The sequence below is a fragment of the Poromitra crassiceps genome, assembly GCF_964638095.1.
Source record: "Poromitra crassiceps genome assembly, chromosome: 16".
NCBI lineage: Eukaryota > Metazoa > Chordata > Actinopteri > Beryciformes > Melamphaidae > Poromitra > Poromitra crassiceps.
The window spans coordinates 13,852,374-13,871,714 of NC_139645.1; the positions used below are offsets into that span (position 1 = coordinate 13,852,374).

The 19,341-nt window shown below is 45.4% G+C and overlaps 1 protein-coding gene across 1 annotated transcript; it reads left to right on the plus strand.

Annotated features, from left to right (window-relative positions):
• Nucleotides 1-1,124: 1,124 nt before the first annotated feature.
• LOC310791020 (ras association domain-containing protein 7-like) lies at nt 1,125-18,626 on the plus strand. Its single transcript, XM_083652736.1, has 6 exons — nt 1,125-1,256; nt 10,369-10,513; nt 11,967-12,620; nt 16,598-16,857; nt 18,100-18,285; nt 18,380-18,626. Exons 2-5 carry the CDS (start codon nt 10,411-10,413, stop codon nt 18,280-18,282), a joined length of 1,200 nt encoding a protein of 399 aa, XP_083508862.1. The 5' UTR covers nt 1,125-1,256; nt 10,369-10,410; the 3' UTR covers nt 18,283-18,285; nt 18,380-18,626.
• The last annotated feature ends 715 nt before the right edge of the window (nt 18,627-19,341 follow it).

The window sequence follows — 19,341 nt, forward strand, 5'->3', positions numbered from 1 at the left end:
CTGGCAAATCACCCGTCAACCTCAACAAGGTAGGCCAGAAACGGGTCCCAAATGGCAGAGAATTTGTTAAGTGAGTCGGTCCTCAGGAACCTACTGTAAGTCTCTCCATCCGTATAACAGAGGTCATATCCGTCAGCCACAATTGAAAAAAGGGGGAAGAGGGGGATTCCATTCCTTCAGGATTCCTTTCTTGGCAACAGTTGTCCGCTGTGTCAGAGACTGTTGCACAGCTGTAGGAAAGTTCAGAGCAGCCGAAGGTGGCAAGTTGTGCCTCCGGCTGAAGGGTTCACTCTGTAGTGCCACCTGTTCTATTTTTGTCGGATCCCGCATACGTCTTGACAGATGACACGAGTGCGGGTCTGTTCGCAGCCGTACCGGAGCCGCACCGCATCTGTTTCCGGAGGCGGGGCACAGTAGCCCTTAGTCCCGCCCTATTACCTCATTCAAAAAAATTATGGCTCCGTTAGGTCACCCGCAGGGGAGCTCTTTACACTTCCTGGAAGATTAAGCGCGGTGGCACATAAAATGGCACAGCTGTGGCCGAACACAATTTCTGCTCACGCGCACGCACGCACACACACACACACACCACACACACACAGACCTTGCATTCTTATAATGGGAAGATTGAGAGATAGGGGGGGAGAGAGAGAGAGAGGGGGGGGGGGTAAGTTCATGCAGCACGCCCAGAATAGTGTCCTCTAGAGAGAGAGAGTGGCGTCAGCGGAGGACCAAAATGTGAGACTCATTAGCCAATGAACAGCCAGGAATGGGTCTCGTGCTACTTTTGCATGCTAAAATAAAGCTGATAATGTACAATTTGATTCAAGGGGGGGAAACCCTTTCAAAGTACAACACAAACTGTCTATTTTGCTGCAACTGCGACAGTGCTGCTTAATCCAGGACCTTACTTCCTGGAACTCTTGAGAGTAAAAAAAACTAGTCCATTGGGGTGAATGGAGATGTCGGGACTCTTCTATCTAGACGGCGCTGGCCCAGAAGGGCTGCATTCCACAGCTCCACTCCCCCTCCTCCCTTTCCCTCCCCTCCCCTCCCCTCCCCTCCCCTCCTGGGGTTGAAAGGCAGTAGTATCTCTGTACTGGGTAGAGTCAGTCAGACGGTGACCCAGGCAGCGCTCCAGCAGCCTGGCACAGCACAGCATCAGTTTGGACTGAAGACTTCATCCACTACCACCCCGCTTGCCAGAGGGGACGAAGAGGCTGCACGAGCCAGAGGACGCCTGCACTCACGGGCAGGTAGAGAGCGCATGCTTCCTCCCCCACCTGCTCTCTAACAACCGCTTGGTCTTCTGTCCATCTGGGTTGAAACAGCGACTGGAGTGACACTGCATAGCCGATAACACTTTTATCTTCTAAAACAGAGTTCTTCCAGAAGGAGTGCTGCTGCAGGGAATCATTTCATTCGTTTGATTTATTTCTGTGATTCCCCTCCAGTGTGAATGGCGGTTAATGAGCTGAGATGATTTTGAATGCAGTTTAAATGTCATTTCTGCCTTTAATCTGCCACATTTCAACCTACTGACACACATTCCTGACTGAAGCTTCATTGGAAAACAAGTGGGATTCTCTCACCTCACTGACTGACGTTTCCACTTCATGAAAATAAGATGTTCAGGCTGAACAGTGGCCACTGGATGACATGAAAGCCACACTTGAGATCTTGCCAGAAAATGACTCTATATAGAAGTTAAAGTCACCTATTAGAATATTACTTGAGTAAAACTGATCTGTTATTTACTATGAAAAGTTAATTTTCTCATATTAAATGTACTTAAGTACTTTTAAGTACTTTATGATAGTCAATCTTACAGCTTAAAGTGAGCACAGGTATTCTGCTTTGTGTTAATGCCACTTATCTAATGGTGGTGAAAATACAAATCAAACAGGTCGTTCTGATGAAATATTTTGGAAGCCACATGCCAGTTTGGGCCCATTTAACTCAAATGTATCATCTTATCATAAATAGACTATTTTGTAAATCTGGATGATGTCAGATCTTCTGGAGTTAATTAAATATAAATAATGCATTAGAGCTATAAACTTTATTTCGAGTTCAGAGAGGAAAAACTATTGAGCAAAAGGAATAAGATACAATTGATACAAAGGTCCAAAGAATGAATGAATGAATAAATAAATAAATAAAATATGAGGAATAAAAGGATGACAAGAGGAAGACACATGTAAATTAAATATTTAGCCTACATAAAATTACCCGGGCGATTGCTAACCTGATAGCAGTACTACAGCACAGATTATAGTTAATATCCTATAATATAAAAAATAGTTGCCTGAATTTTTCTCTCTCTTAGTGATCTGCCCAAATTAAGATGCTATTCAGTTTGGAGTTGAAGCTCTCTCTCTCTCTCTCTCTCTCTCTCTCTCTCTCTCTCTCTCTCTCTCTCTCTCTCTCTCTCTCTCTCTCTCTCTCTCTCTCTCTCTCTCTCTCTCTCTCTCTCTCTCTCTCTCTCTCTCTCTCTCTCTCTCTCCCTCTCTGTCAGTAGAGAGTGGAGGTATGTGGGCGGAGTCTGTGTCTGTTAGGAATGTCAGTGTGTTGCTCCACATTCCTCACCCTCACCTAACCTGTGTGTCTTCTCTCACACATCAGCCTGGGAAGTCCACGCAGTCCCTCCATCCACTTCCAAAACAAACACTCTGTTGCTCGCGGCACATTTCAAAAAATTGCGCGCAGACTTGTTTATGTGGGAAGGTATTAGTTAGGCTCCTAAAGCAGCACAGCTCTGTGAGGGAAATTAAGTTCGATCAGCAAATGCCCACTGTTTACGATTTGAATCCACTTCCTGGACTGGACTGCAGTGCAGTGTTGTTGATTCATTATTCACTATACTTCCATCTGTGCCATATAAGGACAAATCAGCATGTTTTAAACATACGGATTGGCTATACTTCCGGGTGCAACTGTCGATCATTTTAAACATCAGTTCACGGTGAAACCAGGCCCTCTTTGAACTCTTAACTACTCCTTCACTCCATTCAAATTTCAAACAAAGTCACCACTTATAGGACTCTCATCACCTTAATTCAGCTTTAATTGATCTTTTGTACTGTTTGAGGAAGCGCAGTTCATGTTTTATACTTTTTTCAAGCTTTATAATGGGACTCTGTGGACCAAGGAACTCACTCTGCAGGCTGTACTTTTGACTAAAAAATTCACACATGTTAAAACGGCTCACACAACTTTACACTACAGTACATACATCACACATCCGACCCTCTCCTGCTTTCACTCACAATAACAATAACATAATCGATGTGATGTATAGTTTTTGAGATATTATTAATTGTTTGGCACAGCTTTTCAGTTTTATTTCAGACTAGTTTCTGCTGCAGTGGCACTCACAAGTTATTTTTTGTTGTTGCGGTGTCACGCTGATTTGTCCTATTGTACACATCAAAGACCACAATGGAAATTAGTCTGTTAAATTTGTTGTTACCCTTTGTCAAGTTAATGCATTGTGTTGGATACGGGTCCACCGACCCCACCCCTTCACCCCGGGGCGGCAGCGACGTATGGCTACTTACATGTAAACCTCAGAGTATCGTTAACGTTCAATGGTTACATGCTGCCACTCCAACGTTCTGCCACTCCGAAATATCGGCACTCCGAAATATTGCCACTCAGAAATCCCACCACTCCGATTTCCATAAGGTCCGCCACTCCGAACTTGATTTGACTGTCTGTGAAAGCTGCTGTATAAACATAACTTATTTATTTACTTAGTGGTGAAAGGAAAACCGAGGCGGTGTGCAGCGTGTCGGTGGAGCTAACCTCTCCGGTTACATGCTGCCACTCCGACGTGCTGCCACTCCGACGTTCTGCCACTCAGAAATATCGGCACTCAGAAATATTGCCACTCAGAAATCCCACCACTCCGATTTCCATAAGGTCCGCCACTCCGAACTTGATTTGACTGTCTGTGAAAGCTGCTGTATAAACATAACTTATTTATTTACTCTCCCAGCCCCACGCCAAACCTAACCTCCCCCAGACCCTAACCCAAAACCTAACCTCTCCCACCCCCACGCCTAAACCTAAGGTCGGCACTTCTGAATGGCGGCTCCTTTAGAAAAACGAGGAAGGGCCGACATTTCGAATAATGAAGGCAGGAATTTTCGTAATGGTGGGGCCTATGAAAAAAAGGTGAACGACCGCCAGTCCGAATAATGGAAGTTAACGTTCGGAGTGGCAGGGCTTCGGAAAGGCAGACAGTTACCAACCTCTCCCAGCCCCACGCCAAACCTAACCTCCCCCCATGCCTGAACCTAACCTCCCCCAGACCCTAACCCAAAACCTAACCTCTCCCACCCCCACGCCTAAACCTAAGGTCGGCATAGCGGGTGGACACTACAAAAACAGTAGTAATCAAGTAGGCTAAATAGCCTTCAGAAAGCATCAGTAAATTTGTGCCATATTACACAATATCCAAACTTCGGAAGTGCGGCTCCTTTAGAAAAACGAGGAAGGGCTGACATTTCGAATAATGAAGGCAGGAATTTTCGTAATGGTGGGGCCTATGCAAAAAAGGTGAACGACCGCCAGTCCGAATAATGGAAGTTAACGTTCGGAGTGGCAGGGCTTCGGAAAGGCGGACAGTTACCACGTTCAATACCGTCGGGACGGGGTGTCGTCAGGTGACTAGCAGTCACGTGACTTGAGTCGTGACTCGCCGTCGCTTCACCCGCACCGTTGATTGCTGACAAGACGGGGCTCCCTTTCTCATCCGCAAGTGATGCCGACGGTTCCTGACCGAACGTCAGTTTTTTTTGTCGGGTTGAACATAAGGTTTTCTGAGAGTAAAATTGTGTTAGTGAACGTTTGGTGAGATATTCTCTCAACTTACAATTTTAAGTGACGAGACTCAAACTCATGCTCAAACTAAGAGTAAATCATTTTTTTAAGGCAATTTTCTAGAAAACGCTTCAAATTATCTTGCTGAACACAAAGTTCGCTGTTTCATAAACGTTTGTTAACCACAGACCTTATTCCGTGCATTTAACGGAAATCCCCATACAAAAATCCCATTGACTTGTACACGTAGGAACCAGGAAGTGCAGGAACTTCTGGGTAAGCCTACAAAAATACGTCATCCCTGTGGTACTGTATTAAAAGCCGAGCTGCTGCAAGAAAAAGTTTTCAAATTGAGAGAGAGAATAGCATAGAGATGCGAAGTGAACGTCACTTCCTGCTTTTCTCCCTGTACCAAGCGCTGAAAAAATATGAATGGTGGTGAACGGAGAATATCGTTCCTTTTTTGATCCAGTTTGAATTGTGCCAACGTTAATTTTGTCAATTCAAAACATAACTTTGCATGTCAAGAAAGTCGCAGTTTGTCGCCAAACTGTCGCGCTATAAGTTCAGAAAGACTACATACACTGTTGCCTAAGTGACGTCACTCTACCGGCAAAGAATGCCGTTCCTCTACCGGCAAAGCTGAAGACCGGCGACATGCCACAAACTTCCACGAGCTATGTCGTTTTTATACAAAACTAACCCCTACGTTTCAGTTTGACGACAAACTGCGACTTTCTTGACATGCAAAGTTATGTTTTAAATTGACAAAATTAGCGTTGGCACCCCGTGGCACAATTCAAACGGGATAAAAAAAAGTAACGGTATTCTCTGTTCACTGCCATTCATATTTTTTTCAGCGCTGGTACAGGGAGAAAGCAGGAAGTGACGTTTCACTTTGGCTCTCTATTGTGCTGAACATTTCTGTAGCCTGCCTGAGGCTGAACAGGCACTACACTTGGCCAGTTTTATGGAGGAAATGTAATAACATTTTTTTTTATATATATATATATATATATATTGTAATGTATAATACATGTGACAGTGCTCCTCTAAATACAGTACAGTGCAACTTATTTTGTATCTCCGGCAACAACCATGCCCACCTGTGTCTAGTATCAGTGCTTTGAGCTCCTGCCATAACAGAGTAGAGCAGCAATTTGAAGTCAGAACCAGTCTCTCCTGTTCATGTCTCCTGAACCCAACCCCCCCCCCCCCCCCCCCTCCAACACACACACACACACACACACACACACACACACACACACACACACACACACACACACACACACACACACACACACACACAAACATTACATCAGGCATTCTCAAAGTGTGGGCCACAGGCCAATTGCAGCCCTCTGCAACGTTTATGGCCGACAATAACGGCCGGGACACACATGGCGTGGCGTGGCGTGTGCGTGGCGTGCTTGCTGCGGCTGGCACGCGGCATTCACACAGGCAGCGTGGCTGCTGCGTGCAGCTGCTGCCTGTCTGCCAACTATCTTCCTATCCACCTTATTTTTGAATGCCCCACTGTAAAAAAAGAATCGTGGGTACAAGGTCCGGTTTAACGTGACTCATTGTTGCCGCTTGCCATTTCCTTTGTTATACTCTGGCTGCAGACCCGAATTATAAACCGGAAGCTGGAGTCCGTTATAAAAGTTATAAATATAGTCACGTTATAAACAACTAACCAACGCGGGAGGTCCGTATGGAAACTCGAAATGTGTGTTACTCGAAATGGTTAAAAGTTAAATCAATTTGGTGGCGTTTTACTGCCATGTAATATAGCTAGCTAGGCGCTAACATTAGCCACAGTTAGTAGCCGACTACCCACAATGCATTACGTTATCCCAGCACCCGAACGACATGGCTGTAGAGCAGAATGGCTCTGCTGTAAAAGGGTAAAATCCTCATAGACGCTTTTTTTGTCGGGGCTGGGGGGTTATCTAAATTGGTTACACCGGAAATAGAACCCATACTTAATGTAAGGCAAAATGGCCGCCAAAAATAAGGTGGATGGAGTTTGCCTTTTATTAAATTTGCTATAAACAATACAATGATGATTTTAACTGAAGATCGCTTGGGCTCACTTCAGAATCGAGGCAGTATGATTTGTGTGTGTGTGTCTGTGTGTGTGTGGTGGGGAGGGGAGGAACGAAGCCACGGTTTTCAGAGGGCAGGAGAACTGCAGCTGTGAGCTCAGCTCATCCTCCCGTCTCAAATCAAAACGAGCCTTGATTGGCTGTGGCTGCCCCTGTAAAATATCATTTTAATGTCTTTTTGTGTCTATTTGTGTAGAGACACGCTAGAGACACGCGCGCGGTAAAAGGAAAAAATAGGCTTCGCTTCTATTCTCTAGATGACGCGCGTCTCACGCTCGCAAGACACGCGCTTGAGACGCGTGTCCGATGCCGGTGGTGTGGCTGCTGTAACCTGTTAACATGGGCGCCGAAATGAAAACGACACGCAGACGCACGGCACACGCAAGATGTGTGTTCCGGCCGTAATATTTAGGTTAGGTGACATGATGGTAAAGATGCTAAGGAAAAAATAGTATTTTGTCTTCCTTTTTTGAGCTTAAACAGTAGTGTGCCCACCCCCTAAAAAAAAAAAGGAACGAGGAGCCGCTATTTTGAACGGCTCTCGGAAAGGAACGGAGCCATAAGATCCGGCTCCCTTCAAAGAGCCGTAATTCCCATCTCTCTACTCCGTTGCCCGTCCTTCTGGCCGTGATGCCCTGAGATCTCTAAGGCCACCTTGGCAGTGCCCTGCTACCAGCCTGCTACTGTCAGCTGCTTTAAAAGCATCAGTGGTCTCAGTTTAATGTAGTCTGCCCTATGCAAAGGATGTGTCATTGGCTCATTTTAACACACATTTCAGAATAATCACTCTTCACGATGTCAATAGAGCACTGGCCTTTTGTGCCCTGGCATGTGGCCTTGCGCTTAGTTCACACAGGGCACCTACGCCTTGCCTTGCCTCAACCCACGCCTACGCCTGCAGACCTTGAGCTGGGCGTGAACCTATTACACGCTTTTGCGATCACACCGCACGCCTTTCCACGCTGAACCTGAGCCGAGTCACAAGCGCCTCTCCTCTCTCCCGACTGTATTTTTTCACGTGTGGTCCCGAATTATCATAGGTAAAATAAATCTGATATATTTAATGTTCTATTGATGCTGGATATGTATAACCAGGTCTGACTATAGTCGGACATTTTAGAGAGGTGATCTTGCAAGAATATGTGCTGGCACAGCAACATTGTCCATCTTGCTTCTTCGGTCGCTATTCTCTCTCATGAAGATTTGTTTGCAGACAGGGAGAAAGCCCCACGTGATAGCCACCCGTCAATCTCTCTCTCTCTCTCTGCTCAACACTGTTGTAGTAACTCCATTTTATTTTGAAATTCAGTTGACTTTGCCATTTCCCAAGGATATTGTCGCGTTTTTCTTTCATGGCTTGACAGAAGAAGCCTGCCTGCACGCGCCTTGTCAGCTTGAAAATAGAACTCACGCCTAAACGATCAAATCGGCAAGGCACAGGTACACGCAGGGTTCACGCTCAGGCGCACGGTGTACACAGCCTCGTTGACTAAAAAGGACGCCTATTTAAAAGCGTGGGTAAAGGCAAAGCATAGGCAAGGCTTGGGTCGCCGGTGTGAACCCAGCCTTGTGCCCTAAAAAGATTGCGACGGCGAAGGCCAGATGGCCTCGCCCCTAAAATGATGAAATTCCCACCCTGCAGGTGACAATTAAAAGCCAGATGTAAATGGGTGGTGAGAGTCAGAGGGTGATAGGGGCAGAATGTGGTGCCGCTGCAATCCATCGGCTCTCATCTCGCGTAGACGGCTGTTTGGTTCCTGTTCCTGTTTGTGGCTGCATTCTTTTAGTGTCAATATGTGAGAAACTCTCTGGACATGTGTGTGAGTTCGTGGCATGGCCCTCACCTGGATACTGACACCATGAGAAAGTGATAGACGATACTGCTCTCCGCTCTCGGGCTGCCTCAGCTTTCAGCGCTCAATGCATCAGCCAGGAGGCAGGTACAGTACCGTATGGAAAGAGTGAGGTCAGAAGGTCACAGTGTTCCCATGACAGACAGGAACACAAGTCTTAAAGTCGAGCTGAACCCAAAAATGACTTTTCTTTTCTTTTACTTCAAATACCTGGGTATGCAGTGCACCTATTTAATAATGTATGCAAAAAAACAAAAAAAAAATCTAATTTCTTTAGTTTTTTACACTTTTTCACATCAAAAGTTCATTTTTCAAGATTTCATTGATAACAGTAATGTACAGTTTGCTGACGTCACCTAGTACTATCAAATTTCTACCCCATTTCAACCAATCATATCACGACATGGCAGCTGTCAATCAAATCTTCATTTCAGGATAATTTTCTCTTCCAAATGAAGTAGAAAATGGCGCCTAGTGCCTGTCATCTGGCAGAATTCCTATCCCATAAACTAACTACTAACTTGGCCAATTGTTAGAAACATGAAGAAAAAACAAAAACTATAATCTCTAAGAATGCAAAGAAATGTAACTTGCTCGTTAAAACGCGCATTCCAGGGATATCGTATTTACAGAAATAGCGTAAAAGGCGGGCGCTTGAGAGCGTGGTTGTCAGGGGTCTGCCCTCGGAGATTCCAGGGGGGCGGGCAGCACCCATGCATCGGATTGTCCGCTCGCTCCTCACGAAACAGCTGGTCTGCCTGGTACTCCGGATCCCACTCGCGTAGCACGACAACACGCTGAATCCCACTCGATTTGGGGGTGGAACACGCCATGATTGACCAATGCCAAAGCCAGTCGACAGAATTGTCAAATCAAATCATGGACATGATACTATGACCCGCCTCTCAACTTGTCATCTCAGACAAATTATGTTTTCAGTCTGAAATGGACTGCGACGCACGTGACGAACGGGTTCAGTTCGACTTTAAGTTTGACTGGCTCTGGGTGTTCCCATGTCATGACAGACATGAGCAAAACTCAAGTTTGTTTGACTGGCTGTGGACCCTTTTTTTTTGTAAAGGTCCCATATGGTGTAAAACAGGATTTCAGTTGCATGGTCTAGCTAGCATCTAAACATGGTGAAAGTGTAAAAAAGCATGGTCACCAGCTAAATCCACACAATCCACATTAGAAAAGCCAGCCTCTAAAGTTCCACCCGTTTGGACTTCCGTGACTTTGTGGCGTCACAGGTTAACTCATCATTTTTGTAAAGCCTCTCCCTACCTGTATGGGCTATCTTGAAATAAACAACTTTTCATTTTACTTTCTTGCTTGGCATTTTTTTTTTCAATCTAAAAAATTCACACACTTTGGCGTCACATGTACCACCCACTAGTCACCACACGAAACATCCGTTGCCTAAACTGGGTTGTTGCTGTTTCTCAGTTAAAATGTTACAGGTTTTTGCGATGTGTCTGCACTGGGATTATGACTATTATCTGTCTGCACTGGGATTATGAATTATATCCCCAGTGTGTTGGATTGAGTTGACTGACATGTCTGCCTGTGTCTCCATACAGGTGCTGGTGGAGCCGTGTTGTGAGTGTGACTGACAGCTGCACATGGAGCTGAAGGTGTGGGTGGAGGGTGTGGTCAGAGTGGTGTGTGGCCTATCACTGTACACTTCCTGTAAGGATGTGGTCATCGCTCTTGCTCAGGCCATCGGTAAGTCTCTATTTCTCTGCCATGCATCATGTTGTAAGACTCACCTTAGATTCCCTACCTACCAACGCGAGGGTCGCAGGTTCGAGCCCCTGTGTTACCTCCGGCTTGGTCGGGTGTCCATACAGGCCAAGCCCCCAGGAATAGCGCTGGGCTGTGAAGCCATTTGAACATGGTGGCGAAGCTCTGTATTGCAAGTCACGCGACGCCATGCAGCCCAGAAAGGAAAAGGTTAAACCCAGGGGGATTTTTTCCCGGGTGTCACTCAAAGTATAAAGCGACTCTTTTAATTATCAAATAATTTTTTATGGGGCGTTTTTTCTTCAGAAGCCACTAAGAGCCGTATACGGGTGTATTTTCTTCATCTACATCTACATCCATGGGTGGGAGGGGTGGGAGACGTCATGGAACACGTCATGGCACACATGTGCACTTCGCCTTGAGCCGCATGATCAGGAAGTATAACCAGGAAGAAAAAACCCCCATGATGGCTTCATGCACCAGTGAACAGCCTCCATCCGAATGCATGGGTGAGCGTGACTCGTCCCCTATCCAGTTATTTTAATACATCCATGCCCAATAGAGAGCCAAAGTGAAACGACACTTCCTGCTTTTCTCCCTGTACCAGCACTGGGAAAAATATGAATGGTGTTGAACGAAGAATAACGTTACTTTTTTATCCCGTCTGAATTGTGCCACGGGGTGCCAACGTTAATTTGATCAATTCAAAACAACTTTGCATGTCAAGAAAGTCGCAGTTTGTCGTCAAACTGAAACGTAGGGGTTAGTTCCGTATAAAAACTACATAGCTTGTGGAAGCTCGTGGCATGTCGCCGGTCTTCAGCTTTGCCGTAGAGAAAGTGACATCACTTCGTGCCGCGTCTATGTGCCGACAGACCGCAGTGCCAACAGTCCGCAATGCCGATAGCCCACAAGCAGAACCAGCTGAGCAAGGTGGTGTGCAGCGTGTCGGGTACCGGCTGGAGCTAACCTCTCCCAGCCCCCACGCCTAAACCTAACCTCTCCCACCCCCCATGCCAAAACCTAAGCTCCCGCAGACCCTAACCCTCAACCTAACCTCTCCCACCCCCCATGCGGAAACCTAACGTTGGCATTGCGGGCTGTCGGCACTGTGGGTGGTCGGCACAGCGGGTGGACGCCCATCACTTAGTTGTATGTAGTCTTTCTGATTTATAACTTATAGTGCAACAGTTTGGCGACAAACTGCGACTTTCTTGACATGCAAAGTTAAGTGTCCCTCCCCCCTGTTGAACAGTGTCCCTCCCCGCATTTTGACCCAATCCAACAACTTGCTTCAACCAAAAATACGTCAAATTACGAAAGACATTATCGAAATGCTGTTTTCTTGTGACTTTGAATTCAGTTGTTTGTCGGTCATAACATAACATGGTGTCAAATCAAATCGTAATATTTCACCTATCTCTGTATTCCCCAGGCCAGACAGGTCGTTACGTTCTCATCATGAAGTTGCGGGGAACTGAGAGGCAGCTAGTTGCTGACGACTGTCCTCTGAAGTCTCTCGCTCAGCTGGGACAGTTGGCTGCAGAAGTCCAGTTCATTCTGCGGAGGACGGGTCCCAGCCTGAGCGCCGGTCCAAACGGTTCCACCACAGAGAGGCGTTTCCCCCTGCCCAGACACGCAGAGCCCCAGCCCCTCAAGCACAGGCAGCCACAGAAGGCGCTCACCTTCAATCTGGGCCCCTCGACAGTTCCCAGAAGGACTAAAGCAAACAGGGCATGGTCACCCTCACCCAGAGCCTCTCCAGAACCAAGGGCTTCCCCCGTCCCGTTCCCGGACCCTCTCAAACCTGCGAGAGTGCCTTCATCTGACCCCCTCAAAGAGGAGGTATTTAGGCATATCCTGCAGCAGCAGGAGAGGCTGCGAGAGCTGCAGATGCAGCTTGAAGCTCTGGAGAGGGAGTCTGAGTTCTGGGGCCAGGAGAGATCCTCAACCCCAGCACCTGGTCTGTCTCTGGGCACAGGGGAGGAAGTGGAGATACTGGAGCTGAGGCTGAGGCACAACGAGGCAGAGCTGATGCATGCAGAGCACTGGGAGGAACAGTTACAGGCAGAGACGGATAAAGACCAAGGTAGACCTACATTCAACTCAATTCAGTTGTCACAACATATAAAGGGCTTCATTAAAGACCCCGTACGGCATCTTGTATGATACATGATGTTACAGTCAATCAATCAACTTTTATTTCAGACACAATTGGGTCCATAAAGAGACATACAGTACAGTCAACAATACAGGAAACTTTTAAAAGTGCATTAGAAACACGCACACTCTTGCCCCAACAATGCAACGTTGTGGAAAACCGTAAAAAGGATTACGAAATATAAATTAAAAGATATACAAATGTACATACTGCAGTGATGGATGGATCATTCAAAAAGTCTAAGCCAGTGCAATACGAGTCAAGTCACGTTTATTTTATTACCACATGGCTAGGCTGGTGGAATTAATTCACAGCACAGATTGAATAGCAGTAGCAATACACATAACAAAACCACACATTACATTACATTACGTCATTTGGCAGATGCTTTTATCCAAAGCGATTTACAGTAACACATTTTTGTCAGCAATAGAGCAATCAACTATGTAACACAGTCTATGACAACGACAACTTCTGAAGGAACACAACATCAGTGCAACCATAGGACCTTTAAAGTGCAATAATAATATATAAAAAAATCTGTAGAAAATCCACATAATCTGGGAGAGATTTGATGGGATTTGGTGCGAGGGGTGCGAAAGGGCAGGCTTGTTCTCCAATTCATCTGATAGTTTATTGATTAGAAATCTATATTTACACCTGCTAGTGCAGCGTGAGGTCACCATGAGAGATACTGTTTTCCCAGATGTAAAAGACATACCGGTACATAAGACAATTAAATAAAAATCCTATACTGCCAATAAAGTTACTGTGTGACATAAGACAAAGTCATATAAAAATCATATAGCCTAGGACGAATCAGCGTGACGTCACTTGACACCCAGAAATGCGCAACCCCGCGGCAGTTAATAGTATGAGTTGTGCCAAACAAACCTTAATATCTCAAAAACTATACATTACATCGCTTATAGTTTGACATTCTGAGTGAGAGCAGAAGTAGCTCAAGAGTTTGATGTATAATATATGCATGTCGTGTTAAAGTTGTGTGAACTGTCGCAGTTTTTAAAATGTAAACAGAGTTAGACGGGTAGTGCTCCATAGGGTCCGGTCCCATTGCCGTTGCCACCCAGTGACTCGGTTTGTTTACCAAAATGCTGCTCGGCTGATCCCTCGTATACTTCCAATAAAGTTACTGTGTGACATAAAACAATAAAATAAAAATCCTATTCACCACGCCCACTTTTTCTCTCTTCCGCGTTACACGCAATTGTATTTGTTCTTCCGGTTCAGCTCTAGTTGGCGGCCAATTTCAAAAGTAAACTCACTATAATAATGAATGAAGTTTGGCAACATTCAGAATTAAGATACACTGCGGCCAACTTCAGTTACATAGCGTTCATAGCGTTACTGCTGCGAGGAGCCGATGGCTGTACCTGGTCGGCATTTAACGTTAGTTACAAAAGCATGTCGACAGTGTTTTCTCACTGCCAGTAAGCCTACAGTAGGGTTTGACACATAGCTAGTTCAGTAGTCCGACCGGTGTCAGCACAGTCAGCGCTCCCAGTCCTCACTGCTCGTTAAATCAAATAGGCGTTATTCTGATAAACTGGTCACATGTTATGTTCTCACCCGAAAAATATGAAAACTTTAAAACAGTTTAAAAATTGCTTGTATGATTTATAAGGTTCTTCATGGGCTAGCACCACCTCCTTTAGAATGCTTTATCAAACGGAGAGCTACCCAGAACATCACGCGAAGCTCGTCGAGAGGCGACTGTGAACTACCTCTGAGACGGTCCTCTATCGGACAAAATGTTTTGTCCTATGGGGGCAGCAAACTATGGAATAGCCTACCACTGTCAGTCAGAGAGAGTAGCAGCTTTCACACCTTTAAGGGGCTGTTAAAGTCATGGCTCAGATCAAATCAAACCTGCGATCACATTTAAACCTTTTTGTTTTATGTGTTGTTTTTGTATGTCCTTGAAAGCCCTGTGTCCACCTTGGTTAATATCCCTAATGTTCCCTGTTTTTGTTTCATTTGTGTTGTGTTGTTTGTGTTTACCCTATGTGTATGTATGTGTCATTTACATTGCTGTATGTATATGAATGCCCTACGTATGCACTAATTTTCTTATTTCTTCTTTTAAACTTTTCTGTACCTCTCCTGTCGAGGGACTGCGGATGGAAATTAGCTAAGGCTATAATCCGGCACATTTACATGAAAATGTTCATGCACTGTCCCTGAAATAAATAAATAAATAAATAAATAAAAAGTTTGTTTTTGCTTGAAAACAGCTTTTTGGTAAGTCTAAAAATGACTACGGTAGGTGTAATCTACTTCCGTGTCTAAAACCGGAAAGACGATTACAAAATTACATCATGCAGAAGCGTCCTTGTATGGGCAAAGAATAAGGTGAATACTGCCAATAAAGTTACTGTGTGACATAAGACAATAAAATAAAAATCCTAACACCTTTGGCCCAGAGAAGTACAGCATCAGTAACTGTAGAGTGACAGACGGGTTTCCATTCACCTGTTTTTATGCGAGATTTCAATTTGCGCATAAAAAAACTGAGTGCAAACGCTGCCTAATTCGCAAAAGCCTCCAAATATCGCAAAAAAGTTTTCCCACATGAGGGAGGCGGAAAAGTCGGGTGTATCGATACTCGATAGAAGGAAAATGCGAAACGTGCGGTGGAAACAGATGAAGCGATATTCCGTTGTCTCTCCATTCAAAAACCATGGCAGTTTGCCTTGATCACTGCAAAGCATGACATGTCGCACAATAGGGCTACACACGGTAAATATGCAGCACAATACCCGCCGTGGTAAACAAAAGAAGACTGGGATATTAACTTTAAGGTGACTCACGTCTAGAATTGAATGAAATTGCATTAATTTACTATCTGCTCCGTGGATTATAACGATATGCTTGTCGAGTCGCACCTGGTAATCCAGAAATTGCGTTATGGTACCTTTGTCTACTTGTAGAGCACTTTAAATTAATAACGTTAGATGTGTTTAATAGAGCCCGATATCGGGTCTAGACAGCCTCAAACACGAGGTGATTGACAGCTCTATAATTCGCAAAATAGCAGTGGATGGAAACGCGCATTATTTCGCATTTAATTTTGCGGACTTTCTGAAAATTCGATTAAAAGTTGCAATACATTTGGATGGAAACCCAGCTAGAGTCTAAGGCTTCCATTTCATGAGGCCTTTAAAAATCAATATATTTTCCATACAATATTCTAAACATTTTCCGGCATGTAGCCTACTTTATCCTCTTGCATTTTGAAAATCCTATGTTGTGCTTTTGGCTGGGTGCTCTGCTAAGCGAACCATGAGGAACATGGTATGGGGGCACTCCAGCAATCCAGAACACACTATATGTCATTTTGGTTTCAGTTTACAATTAGTTATTGTTGGCACCATCAGGCTAACGTGTTTCGGCATGGAGCCTTCATCAGAACACCAAGGTGCATGCACCTCCTGGATTTTTGGAATAATAGTCCTCTAAACGTTAACATTGTCATTGTCATGTGTGTATGTATATACATACGGTATATATTTTAGTCGTATGGGTAGTATGGCTGTGCGGGGTAACCTTTAGTTGTGTATATTTATAAAAAGGTTATTATTACTTTTTTTTAAATATACGTTTTAGTTTAGATACTTAAGTCACTTTATGCACATGTTTGCACTTTGAGTATTTTAGCACAATGCTATATATATTTTTATTTATTTATTGCCGTAGTAGATTTAGCAACTCTAGTACGTAGTACTCTTATCAACCTTTTTTGGTATTATTGTGCCTAGCTCCATGTTTCAGTTTGAGTTTTTGTCTCCTGTTGCCCTGACTGTTGAATGTGGCTGCATCACGTGACACATCAATTTCCTGCAAAGGATCAATAAAGTATCTATCTATCTAACTGCGCTCTCCAGATATGCACAGATGTCTAGACCAGATCCATTTGTCACTGGATGACCACTGCTACCGGCTCAAGGAGTTGCAGGCTCATTCTGGCCATCTGGGGCAGGACATCCGACTTGAAGCCCACAGACAAAGCTCTCGGCCGTGCACTCCGCAGCCGGAGGAGGCCCTGGGGCAGGAGCTCCACCATCGCCTGCAGCAGAGAGAAGAACTGGACACAATGGTATCAGACACAGAGATGGAGATACAAGATGCAGAGGACAAGCTACAGGTAGGTCTATCCTTCCTCATCTAACACCTAATATATAAGGGCTGAAAGATACTGACTTTTTTCTTATCATAACCTTACCTTTTTTTCTTTCTTTTTTTTTTTTACAGAAAAGTGATTTTGTAAAAGACAAAAAAAAAAGTGCAGGATTGTGATGAAAGTTTTGCGCCACGTTGTGGCTCCCCCTGGCCAGTGACACTTGGGAATAGACTAGGTGACAACCAAGTATAGTTTGGTGACAAGCTGGAGAGACAGTTGATGGTCGGAGAGACGGCATCCGGTACGGGATGGGTTTTAGCACCCCAGCCTGGCTCTCTCGTGAGGGAGAAATCCACAAACGCTACGGATCAGCCTCCTGAAAATCTGCGTTAACATCGGCGCGGCCTGGGGTCCTTCAGGCGAGAGCGAGGTGCTCGTCGCAGGTGAATGACGTGAAGCGCACAGGCCTCCTTGAGGCATCCTCCCTGCCCATGGTACGGCATGGTAGGATTGCCTTTTGCCACAGGAGGTTCTGGTGAGACGAAGGAGGTGCCCGGCCTGGAATCACCCCACAGGGCCTTAGACCTCCATGCACCGAAGGTCTCACAATACTGCGGTGTAGCACTAAACTCTATTGCAGCGGATTGGGCGTGATCAACCCTTCCGCGGGCAACGTTGCAGACAGAGTAGGAAGGCTGATCCGTGAGCGGCTGCTTCTGGGACGCGGGTCGGGGTCGTAATCGGCCTCGGCTGGGTCTACTGGGCGAGGGTGTATGATGTTGACAGACCCGAAACACCCCACGACCCCAGTTAACATCACTGATGACGCGTCCCAGCGCATGCTGTAGTATGTATACTTGAACCGAATGGAGCAAAGATGACCTACAATCATATTGCGAGTTTGATTTTTTTCTCTGATAACAAAAATGGAAAGTGACTTATCACAGCCACTGGGATGCAACCATGGTGTCTCACGAAAAGGAAACAGGAAACCATGTTGTCACTGCGTAATTTTTGGAGTTATTAAGTTGGTTGTATCTGATAGGAGGGGAGTTGTTGAAAAATCTGTTTTGGTAGTATTACAGTAGAGATTAAATGTTTGCATACATCTACTGGTATGGCATTATTATTATCATCATTATTATTATTATTGTAGCCTACATTGGCACTTTGAGCGGATGGCTACAGGACGGGAGGGCTCCGGTGTTTCTACCAATCTAGGCTATTGAACCATGTGTGGTGTTGACAGTGTGGTTTGTGGCGCAGGAGCGATGGCAGGTGATGGAGGAGCTGAATAAGGAGCTGAGGCAGTGTAACCTGCAGCAGTTCATCCAGCAGGCTGGTGTCACTCACACAGACCAGGTCAGCCCACCGCCTGGCTCTGCACATTACCTCTGCAATGCTGGCATCATGGAGGACGAGCAGGCAGACAGCGTCATTGCGTGCTGACAGGTTGGTTGCAAGGATCATTACAAACTCGAATAAACGGCCTGGAGTCGTGGAAAAATGATATTAAGATTGCCGATTCTCTCTCTTTCCATTGCAGGGTGTGTCTGCAAGCAAAATGCACTCTCTGGAGCCTCTGATGAATGACCTCTACTCTCTCTCTGTGTGTGTGTGTGTGTGTGTGTGTGTGTGTTTGCGTGCGTGCGTGTGTGTTTGCGTGCGTGTGCGCGCGTGCGTGGGACACAACACTTAACAGAGGGTCACAATGAAGGTTATTTAATCGTGTTTTACAACTCCTGTGTGTTAATTTTTTAATATGTACATTTTTGTGTAAAAAAAGAAAGAAAATAAATCAACTGACTTTAATAAAAAATATATACTGTATATCTCAACATACTTGTTTTTTTTCCCCCAGCATCTCAAATGATCAATTTAGCAAAGGCCGCACCAGCAGCCTAACGCTGGGGACACACCGGTATGCGGAACTTGCGCGCATGCGCCGCGCACCTCCGCGCAGAAGGCGCATCAAGTGACCACACAGAGAGCGCAGCTCACTTTGCGCGCTCTGCTCGTCCGCTATATATTTTGCCCCAGATCTACTGTCTTCGTTATCATGGGTAGTAAATAACGACATAAATATATAAAGTAATATGTTTGGGATAACTGTGAATGGCTACCTTCGGCGTTATAAAATGCAATTGCATCATATTTAAGTCTGTTCTCCTCCCGTTTTCCCAGTGCGTGCTGGTGTGCTGTTGTAGAGAGAAGGCGAGTCCTAGCTCTCTACTTGTTGCTCTGCAGGCAACGACTCGAGGCCCTAGAAGCCGCTCCCCCTCTCCAACTGCTCTTTCTCTCTTTTCACACTTCCAAAGGGGCAATCAACAACGTAAATAAACATTTTACTTTGAAATTGGTTTTATTTGACGAATGTCCGATTTCGGAGTATCTGTCTGCCCTGATCTGATCTGTTCAGCTTGACAGAGTCGCTCACGGGCGCGCCCTGAGCGTCTGCGGAGCTGCGCGCAATTCGGTGTGGGTTGACGGATCTGTTAACATGGTGTC